At 38.0% G+C, this 10652-nt stretch overlaps 2 protein-coding genes across 3 annotated transcripts; one reads left to right on the top strand and one right to left on the bottom strand.

The window, feature by feature from the left end:
- Positions 1-38: 38 nt before the first annotated feature.
- ssuh2rs1 (ssu-2 homolog, related sequence 1) lies at positions 39-5854 on the bottom strand. Of its 2 annotated transcripts, XM_054609769.1 has the most exons (14): positions 5661-5854; positions 5541-5572; positions 5336-5400; positions 4679-4783; positions 3805-3880; positions 3045-3174; positions 2841-2901; positions 2626-2747; positions 2470-2532; positions 2252-2334; positions 2067-2159; positions 1844-1949; positions 944-1051; positions 39-798 (listed from the first exon to the last, which is right to left on the bottom strand). In XM_054609769.1, the coding sequence occupies exons 2-14, from the start codon at positions 5561-5563 to the stop codon at positions 658-660; spliced, it is 1176 nt and encodes a 391-aa protein (XP_054465744.1). In that variant the 5' UTR covers positions 5564-5572; positions 5661-5854; the 3' UTR covers positions 39-657. The 2 variants fall into 2 exon arrangements, with proteins under 2 accessions (XP_054465744.1, XP_054465745.1); XM_054609770.1 differs by lacking the exons at positions 5336-5400; positions 5541-5572; positions 5661-5854 and adding an exon at positions 5040-5320.
- Positions 5855-6114: 260 nt separating this feature from the next.
- Positions 6115-10250, top strand: rpl32 (ribosomal protein L32). Its single transcript, XM_054609771.1, has 4 exons — positions 6115-6166; positions 6607-6707; positions 7720-7901; positions 10085-10250. The coding sequence occupies exons 2-4, from the start codon at positions 6612-6614 to the stop codon at positions 10212-10214; spliced, it is 408 nt and encodes a 135-aa protein (XP_054465746.1). The 5' UTR covers positions 6115-6166; positions 6607-6611; the 3' UTR covers positions 10215-10250.
- The last annotated feature ends 402 nt before the right edge of the window (positions 10251-10652 follow it).

Here is a 10652-nt window from a genome sequence, read left to right as displayed (position 1 = left end):
TAATAATGAAATAAAGAAATATCTTTTTTTTATTGAAAGTTATAAATTGTTCGAAATGAAATATTACATGATTATACACATTTAACAATTTTTTACATTCACATAATTTTTTTTAATAAATTCTCAAATACATATTACTAACATTAAAAAAGGCACTGCTGTCAAAGGATAATATGGAATCGTTTTTGTATCTGATGTTAAAAAAAAAAAAATCACTGCTGCCATAGTAGAGTTAAATGGTTCAGGATTTAGTGAATAAAGTGTGATTATGGTTTATATTGTGTCAGTAAACTAAGTAAAAGCGTCTGCTAAATGACTGTAATGTAATGTAATGTAAACTATTATTTTTTCTTTGGTGCATGCATACAGATGGCACGTAACAATACATATGATTTCTCAAACATTCATTATCGCACAGTGGTTAGTCAAAGGTAAATAGACGTTCTGTGTCGCCCCGAAGGACGCTGATTTAAGATGCATCATCAGTTCTGGTAACTTGCGAGGCCTTGATAGTGTTTTAAATGCAGTTGTTTGACTCAAACTGAACATGTCAGGGAACTCCTGATTAATCAGTAGAACTGACTTGCATATAAAACTTCTTTCGATATATCTAATCATGTGGAAAGGAAGAAAACCTTCAAACACAGACGTTGCCATTTACATTACAGTGCAACAACAGGTAGCAGGGTAGTTATCTGCATTTACTTTGAACTCATTCCCGTAAACAAAGTAAATGTGAGATTTCCCTTTCCACGAGTAGGTCACCTTGGTGACGGGGATCAGCTCTATGGTTTGACGCTGCAGGCAAAGAGAGAAAATATGAGCAGGTTTCACAAACACCAAGTTAGGCTTTGACCACAAGTATTGTCCAGTCTTTTGACATTGGGAAAATATAATTTTACATCCAAATGGAAGGCTATAAATGAAGTAGATGCTCTTTTACCTGTTGCAGGATGCGTGATGTCCTTGAATACTTTCCCTGGTGTTCACCGATGAGGCGCTCTGCAGCATTCACCACTACGGGGTCTGGGAAGCCCATCACTGGGTAAATCTGCACAAAGTAATCCCCCAAAAAATGAATAAGCGCTGAAATACTGTTGATGACTTTCATTTATGGATTGAGGGATCGAGCAGGTTAACAAAACTTGTGTTTGGGACAATTATGACCACTGGAACAGTCTGAGAGCTGCTAGAAGGGTTTGAATCCTCAAACGTAAAATATAAAACCTACTTTTGATAAGAACAGTTTATGGACATTTTAATTATTTTAGTCACATATTTAATTGAATCCAAGTTGTAAAATTCCACTGTTGTATTGTTACTCTATTAATTACTTAATTTATTGTATTTATGTTGTATAATTTTATTTTAAATCTAGTTTTTATTTCATGCTGTTTTACTACAACTGTTATTATAGATTTTTATTCTATTTCATCACATTTTATGGTCTCACATGCATTTATCTAAAGTAGTTACATTATAATTTCTTTAAATTTTAATATTCTTGCTTTATATCTTGTTACGTCTGTCCACATTTGTTCTGTTTTATTTTTTTGTCTTGTCAGTCATCTGCAAAGCACTTTGAACTGCATTAACCTGTATTGAGAGGTGCTATAAAAATAAAGTTTTGATCGATTGAACACGAGGTCAAAGCAGTACAGAAGGCTGCATGTCAGTAGCAGCAGCTTCAGCCCTCCATCAGTGTCACACAGGATGCGTTTAGCGGATATACAGATAACAAATCTAAATCTAAGCAATATGCACCCTCTCTGTATTCAAAAAACATATTCCTCCCATGCCACATATCTGGAACCCCCTGAGAAAGTGAGAAACAATATTTTACCATGTACTGAGAGTCCCTGAAAAGCTCCTTGCCGGACACTTTGCTCAGGTTGTCCAGCTGCAGTCCACTCGACTGTTCCACAACATAGTTATCAGAGTTGTTGGCCCTGCAAGCACGAACATAAAAATCAAAACAGTGTAAAGTAACTATAAACCTTAATGACTTTCAGATCGTTAAGAAAGACCATTCAATGCAATAGTTAAGTGAGACATTCATGACTCACCATGTCACAGTGAGGCGGATGTAGACCAGAAGCTGTTGTTTTCCATGACAGGTGTCACACTGCCGGGCTCCTTGACCTTGACAGAGGGTGCAACTGTGAACAGAACACCGTCTATCAGCATCTTTTATGAGAGGCACAAAACTGTACTGTTTATTAACTGTACTTTTACTTCATTAGACTCTTACTTCTCCCTCCCTCTGCCGCTGCAGTGGTGGCATCGATCGTCTCCGTGGCGATAACCGGACCCATTGCACACCCAACAGACTTTCTGACAGGAGCAAAGAAAAAAAGAAATCACATGATCAGATGAAGCTCATAAAAAGGTCTTTATATGACTGTAATGTAATGTAATGTAATGTAATGTTATATAACCCTTTGAATGAGCTCTGTGGATGTTACTTACATTACCAGCACCGGCGCAGTCTTTGCAAGGTTTTCGCCCCATTCCCAAACAAACGTGGCAGGCCTGTACGTGAAATATTTTTCATCAGGAACGATAACAAAAAAAAGCGAGTACAGAAGCTTTTTCCTTGTGAAAACCTTGTGTTATATAATTCACCTTCATGGACGACGTGTAGGGAACCTTCATAACCTGTTTGTCATCCACAAAGAAACTGGGGGCTTTAGCGGGAATGTCCCAGGGACCTGGAGGCGGTTGGGCAAAGGCGTCCACTGGCTGGCCTGATCCAAATATAACAACATTATCAGATCATCAGTGACAGAAAACAGAGAATTCAACTCATGTATTTAATGCACTAGGTGATGGTCCTGTACCATGGTACGGCTCATGACTCCACTCTGTAGATCTGGATTCAGTGAAGGTTTCCAGGCGGTACTACAGCAGAAAACAAACAAAAATGTCTTATTCATGCACTGAACATCCAAAACTACTATGAAAGGTAATACTACTATTGATTCACCTGCTTTCTTCACCTCTTCCAAACACACACAAACATGAAAAACAGAATGAATGCTCACCCTGTACGTATTGAATGCTCCCATGCTGGTGATGACTCCTTCCTTTACTGGTGCTCCACTGTAGCAGCACTTGCTGGAGGCAAACAGGGCGAACGCCTCCCGAGCAGTTTCTTCACTTATAGATGGGATACTGTCAAAAAAGAGGGAATGAGATGCAGTATGACATGGAGTTTAATCTTTATTCTTTAATTAAAAAAAAAAATCGACAGGTTTAGAGATTCAACAGACAAAAAGCCAATGTCAACGCAAAACAGGAATGTAGAAACTCAATTCAGGGAAAATAAAACATCTGGTGTCCATGTGAGAGAGCACAGCTGTAATTGTTCGTAAACACTAACCTCCTAAGTTAGCTGTAAAAGGACTCCAAGTTTTGAAAAAACTAAAAAGGTTCCTCTTTTAAATAAAAGATGAGAGCTTTGAGAGGCATGAAATTTAACACGCTACTTATGCTCTGTTAAATGTTAAGGCGTACCTCTGACACCCACTTAAATAAAAACACATCTCCTAGCAGAGGAGAGGAGGATTGAATGGAGTAGGAGGATTTTTGGGGGGATTATCTTTACCAAGAATGCACGTTGAAGGAAAAAAAAAAAAGGTCACCGTTTGACCAATTACGTCTTTGTCAATCTTTCAAGAGGAAGTGGCTGTTTTTATAGGAACAGACGTGCATTGGTTGTTACAATACATCATGTGATTTGTTTTGTTTTGTAATATCCTTAGCAGTGATGTTGGAAAAAAATAAAGAAATAGTTTGGCTTACTTCCAATGTGGCTGTTCAGGTCCAGGTTGAGGCTGGGGAGCTGGGAAGGCCGGCATCGGAGGGGGCAGATATCCACCTACAGCACATAATGGATATTTATTTGTTCTGTTTCATTGCTTTATCTTTACAGCAGTCACTCCTAGGGCTTTTCTTTTTTTTTTACTTACATATACACTCAGTGACCACTTTATTAGGTTCACCTGTAAAATCCAATACATCAGTCCAGCCCTAAGTTCTACCTCTACACGGATAATAATGTTAATTTTTGCATGAAACTGTCAGAAAGGTTTTGATTATACATATATATATATATATATTCAAGCATCCTTGCACTCTGCATCATTGCACTATTATCTCCATTTCAATGTCATTGTTTTTTTGTGTTTTATGTTATATATACTTTTGTATTTATATTATGTGTATATAGTCGTTAAATGTTTATGGTTACATTTGTTATTCTTTGTTGTCCTTGTTTTCTGTCTAATTCTGTGTTTGTACTTTGAGAGCAACGAAGAAAAAAAGTCAAATTCCTAGTATTTATGGCCAATAAAGCTGATTCTGATAATTATTATGGAGGTTGTAGTTTAATATTGAGAGTTGTTTTTCTAATGAGTTGTCTCCCCAATTTACAAACACGTAGGGAGTAAATATTACACTACAAATGTCAATATAATGCAGTCCAGTTCAACGCCTTGGAAAATGTTAACAAAACCAGACCATCATAATCTTTGTGATGAGGAATAATAGAACACACAGCAGAGCTTTGCTGCTGGATTGTTTTAGATTGTATAGATGTACACCAAAAACAACAACAACAACAACAACAACAACCAGGGAGTGACCATGAAAGCACTAGGAAGGATGTTTAATGTACCTCCTCCCCCCGCCATGGTGCCTTCATATCCAGGCATGTTGTCGAACATGCTGGCCGGAGGAGCGCTGGGGCCGAGGAAGTCAACGGTGGGTGGGGCATACATTGCTTAAAGAAACCAGAACAACCAGTTCAGTCATGTAAGTGGATGTCGAGCTGGATTAAAACACTTTATAACAACCTTTCATACATTTCACAAAGAGATCTACATTTATATATATATATATTAAATATAAATGAGGCAAAAAAACTGAAAGACATTCCAACAAAACATAGTATTTACCATTAAAAACAAGCTGAATTCTTGATGTTTTTACATGTGAGCACCAGAAGGCGGTGTGGAGAGACAGAAACAGACACTTACCTTGTCCCTCTGTGTTAGTATCCATTCTTATTTATTGTGACAGCTGCTTTAAAGGGTTAAAAACCTTTCCACACAAACACTATTACTTATGTATAAGTGTAAGACACCTCCGAGCGACGCTCACACAGCAGACTGGAGCGCACTGCACGTCCTAAATGACGTCACTCCTCTGTATGTGTGTGTGTGTGTGTGAGCGGAAGTGTGCAATTGTAAAGATTATTGCAAAAGACTAACATCAGAAATAGTTCTTATAATTAAGATAAATAAGGTGGAACAATCTCCTATGTGGAGCTTACCAGGTCCCCCTGCTGCTGCTGGTATAAATCCAGGATTGGCAGCTCCATAGTTTTTATTCTGGTGGCTGCAAGTAAAGGAGAAACGAAAGTAAATAAGGTCAGGGTGGAGGGGGGGAAAGAGCATGATAAACTTTAAAAACAGAGTATAAACGCATTAAATAATCATTTAAATAGTTGTGAATTTTAATTATAAAGTGACGCTCACCCTAAAACTGGTCTGTGCTCCATGTCAAAGCCCTGAAAAACAACAAGAAAACACAACCTTTCATATGTGCTCTAATCACACCATCACCATCATGTGACAACAATGTAATTATTAACCTACCTTTATAATCCCACCACAACACTGTATCCAAAAAAAATAAAATAATAATGTGCCAGTCAGCTCCTCTTCTTGTGGCAGTCAAAAAGGAATAAAACTTCTTTTTTTGGGGGTGTTTTTGGTTCAGTTTGAGGTCTCAGTGTTTTTGTGAATGAGTCTTTAATGGTCAGTTTACAGAAGTAAAAGTGAGCCTCCCTCCAGGGCAGAAACCCAATATATCCCGGAAGTGCGCACATATTTATTTATTTTTTTAAGCAGTAAATATATTTAAAAAAGTGGGTGTGAAGCTTAAATCATACTAACATAACATTCACACAAACACAACAACAAATATACCACATTCTTGTTGTTTAACTTCACGTATTTCGAGAAAGAACTTTGCATTTCCAGTGGAAAGTGCTGTGTTCTGGGGAAAAAAATACAGTACCCATAATGCTTTGCGGCAGTAGCGGAAGTCCTTTTCTCTCCTTCCGCCGTCGCTGAAGTCCCTTTTGGATTTACATCGGCGGGTGAGTCGATGCAATCTATGTTCATCCGCGCGATATATGGCGTTATTTAACCATCTTGACGTTGATTATCATCAACACACGTCCATTGTATATATATCAGATAAAATGGACAAGTTCTACATCGTTTATATTCTTTAAATTGTCGTTTTGGGGCGACTGCTGCGATGCTAAGAAGCTAGCTAGCTAGCTAACGTAGCTCTACACGTTTACCTGATCAGAACACTTGTGCATTTGGTTCATTGCTGTTAATCACGTGATCAATACTTGTTTTAAGTGAGATTTAACACCAGTGTTGTCTAAATGTGTCAAACTAGTTGCAGGTTGAACACATGCTAATGAATGTTTAGTAGCTAATGTAGCACGTTGTGGTGTCAGGCTGCAGCTCTGACATGGACCTGCATGTGTTGTAACCTGTGTGTTCTGTTTGGTTCTCTCCTCAGTCACCATGGCAGCCCTCAGGCCCCTCACTAAGCCCAAGATCGTCAAAAAGAGAACCAAGAAGTTCATCCGCCATCAGTCTGATAGATATGTCAAGATTGCGGTGAGTCTACATGTTGTACTCTACAGGCTCAGGGGAGTACTTCTCCAAAGAGTACTACCCTGAGCCTTCCACTTACCACTTAATGTATTCATATTAGTTTGTTGCACTTATTGTATTCATATTAGTCTGTTTGTTGCACATATTAGTCTGTTTGTTGCACATATTAGTCTGTTGCACTTATTGTATTCATATTAGTCTGTTGCACTTATTGTATTCATATTTAGTTATGTTTAGCACTTATTGTATTCATATTAGTCATTTGCACTTATCCAAAGTATTCATATTAGTTTATTACACTTATTGTATTCATATTAGTCTGTTGCACTTATTGTCATATCCAGTCCACACCGATGGCAAGCCTTCAGGAGCAACTTATTGTATTTCTATTAGTTTGTTGCACTTATTGTATTCGTATTAGTTTGTTTCTGTACTTCTGCTCTGGTTTATGCTCTTAGATGCTTGTTTAAGAAAGGAGATGCACTTATGACTTCTGGTGACTAGTAGTTCTCTTGAATACCTATGTTGAATACACTTATTGTAAGTCGCTTTGGATAAAAGCGTCTGCTAAATGACTGTAATGTAAAATGTAAATTATTTGCAACTCTAGTCTGGAAACATGTTTCTTTAAGAGATGCACACTGGTAAAGCATCAATCTGCATTTTCCTCAAAGTTCATTGAGCAGCAGTTTGAGATATTATAGTATCTTCATTATCATCACTGGCAATAATCTGCAGCAATATGATTTGACTTCAGAACAGCTGTTAAAATAAGATTGTTTTGTAAACTGCTGCTTCAGATGTCTTGGTTTATGCTCTTAGATGCTTGTTTAAGAAAGGAGATGCACTTATGACTTCTGGTGACTAGTAGTTCTCTTGAATGTTGAATACACTATTGTAAGTGGCTTTGGATAAAAGCGTCTGCTAAATGACTGTAATGTAAGGTGCATGCTCAGCTGCAGGTCAGACTGCTGATTTCAGTCCTTGAATATCTTTTTTTGTGTGTCTCCAACAGAAAAACTGGCGTAAGCCCAGGGGTATTGACAACAGGGTCCGCAGGCGGTTCAAGGGCCAGATGCTGATGCCCAACATCGGTTACGGTAGCAACAAGAAGACCAAGTACATGCTGCCCACCGGCTTCAAGAAGTTCCTGGTGCACAATATCAAGGAGCTCGAGGTCCTGATGATGAGCAACAAGTAAGTTGTGTGTGTGTGTGTGTGCACATACTGTGAAATAATGTAGGTGTTCTATTTGCAGAGATTTTGAGATATCTGCTGAGACTTCTGCTGCCACTTAAGTATAATAGAGGTGAAAGGAATTCTAAGTGTAATGCATATGTTTGGTTAAGGCTTTAATTAGAAATGTGCATTTTGTATTTTATAACCTTTGACTTGACTTACTACAAAGTTTTTACTGTGAAGTTATTGAAATGTATGTTTTCAGAGCCTTAAGCACCGTATATAAGTGGTGACAGAAGTTTCAGTAGCAAAGATCTCAAATCTCAGCAAAAGAGTAATTGTGTGTCCATGCACATCCAGGACAAAGTGGATGAACTGAACATAAATGTCAGCAGGACTTGGAACTGGTTCATCCGGTTATAACTATTCAATAATTATGATCACAATTACTTATGTCTGCTGAGTCTCATGAGAACAATAGACTTTTTAATCAGGAAGTCAAACAAGGTGTAGCGGCCTTTAAAACAACCTGATGCTGACATTCCTGTGTAACAGTTGTCACTTTAGTTAACCAGAAGGTGCAGCTCTGAGAGGAGAGGAGTTTGTAACAGTTAACACTTTGGGTCAAAAGGCTTATGGAGCTTAGGGACATTTGTTTCATGCAGTTTCAATTTGAAGCTGGTTAAGGAACAAGATAATCATGTTTCTTAGGTATGTAATGACACAGGTGCCATCTGTAAAATGTTTGCCTTTCTTTCTGTGTAAAATCATTTGTATGGGTTTGACCACGGCATTCTTAGGTTTCTGATGGGAGGGAAGCTATCCCCATGGAAACACATCTATCACTAGAATGTGTTTACATCTTGACTATTTATATTCAACCAGAAAATATGAATAACTCAGTTGATGTGCTGTGGAGCGAGCAGACTGGAGCTATGCTCAAAGCATTAATTCCTCTAAACTAATTTGACTTCAGTGAAGAACGGGCAAGAATCTTATGGTTCTCGTCATTAAAGGACCTAAACAATAGAAACTCACCCGTTTTAGAGCGTTGGTTGAACTGTTCTGGAAATAGTTTGTATCTGTATTCTAAACAAATTCAGCGGTAGATAAGAATCGATAACGGATGCTTGAGTTAGGGCAAGGACAGAGTTGGATCATTTGAATCAATGTGCAGAACTTAAAACCTGTGCACGGTGAGATAACTAACACAGTTCACCCGGCAGCTAATGTTTAAAACCCTACCCACACCGTTTACTCATACAGGGAGGACTGGGTTTGGGATTGTCACTCTAACTGTGATGAATCTTAAAGGAGCCACCTGTTCAAAGGGACATGTTTGGCTTTTCCCATCTGCTGTTTGGATCCTGGATCTAGTAGCAGTTTGAGCAGCCAGTTGCTATTATTGAGCTAATAAATACATTGAAATGCCAGTTTGGTTAATGAGGTAGATTAATATGGTTTACTGTTTGAATGCAACATAACAATCTTATCAGCCCAAATTTAAGAAAATCCACCGATGGTTTAATGATTTACTTTAATCTTCACAGAGAAGAAATTGATCTCACCTCTGTGAAGATTAAAGTAAATCATTAAACTATCGGAGTCCAGTTGATTCCAGATGTGGTGACATCAACTTTAATGGAGACCAGTTTCATATTTGACAAGTGAGAAAGTTATGGTAACTATTTAAAATGTAGGCGATCACATGGATTTCTTTTAGTTTGTCACATTTAGTGGAAACTTTGTTATTTATCATCAGTATTTATTATTGGCTTTGGGTGCTTTAAGTGAAGCTGTCATGACCTCCAATTAATAGCATGATTTTAGAATCATTAGAAATTTCCGTGTGGCTTGGTTGTTAGTTTACTTAAAATTTAAATATAAAAATGTACAGCTTGAATTATTTCTGCAATGCAGGAGTTATCCTGTATCAGAATTTAAAATAACCAACTAAAGCAACAGGAAATTATCTAAGAAATTCAGGCTACATGAGACAAAATCTGCATTAACACTTAACGGTAATTTTACAAGGGCAACCTGTGCTCGTGAGAAGCACAATCTTTCTTTTTTTTACTAGACGGAAGGCTTTTTGTGTTCTCCACTCAATTGACATGTTGAAACCTGAACACACTACCGCCCTGACATTTCAGTGGAAACATCTCGTCACTAACCCGACGCCCTTCCTTCTTTCCCCGCAGGACTCACTGCGCCGAGATCGCCCACAACGTCTCCTCCAAGAACAGGAAGACGATCGTGGAGAGGGCGGCTCAGCTGGCCATCAAGATCACCAACCCCAACGCCAGGCTCAGGAGCGAGGAGAACGAATAAACTGGTTGTTCATAATAAATGTTTAAAAATGGAAAACGGGCTTGTGGATCTTTTTTCTTTTGTTCCTTTGCTTGTTCGGGTCTGAAAAATCTTTCCATGTGTGAAAGTGTCAATCTCAGGTTAATTCTATGAAAGACAAAGGATTATCTCAGTTTAAATTTAGTTTGTTGCTTTTTGACTGAGATGGTAGAAAGTTTAGTAATTTGGACAAAGACAAACCTGAAATGTACTCTGGATGTTTGGTTGTCCAAGATACCTGATAACTGAAATGAGTATCTTCAAACAGTCATTTTATTTGCCTTAAATCAGTCAGAATTGCCCTCATGTAGTATTTTAAGTATTGTTAAGTAATAGAACTCCAGTAATATTAAGGTTTATTGTTTTTAAAGAAACAAAGTTTGATTCTGACCCTCATCTAAGTCACTGGTGGAGGGAGGG

Source organism: Anoplopoma fimbria, chromosome 12, assembly GCF_027596085.1.
Source record: "Anoplopoma fimbria isolate UVic2021 breed Golden Eagle Sablefish chromosome 12, Afim_UVic_2022, whole genome shotgun sequence".
In the NCBI taxonomy this organism is placed as follows: Eukaryota; Metazoa; Chordata; class Actinopteri; order Perciformes; family Anoplopomatidae; genus Anoplopoma; species Anoplopoma fimbria.
The sequence above is the reverse complement of the archived record's forward strand: the minus strand, read 5'-3'. Positions and strand labels throughout refer to the sequence as shown.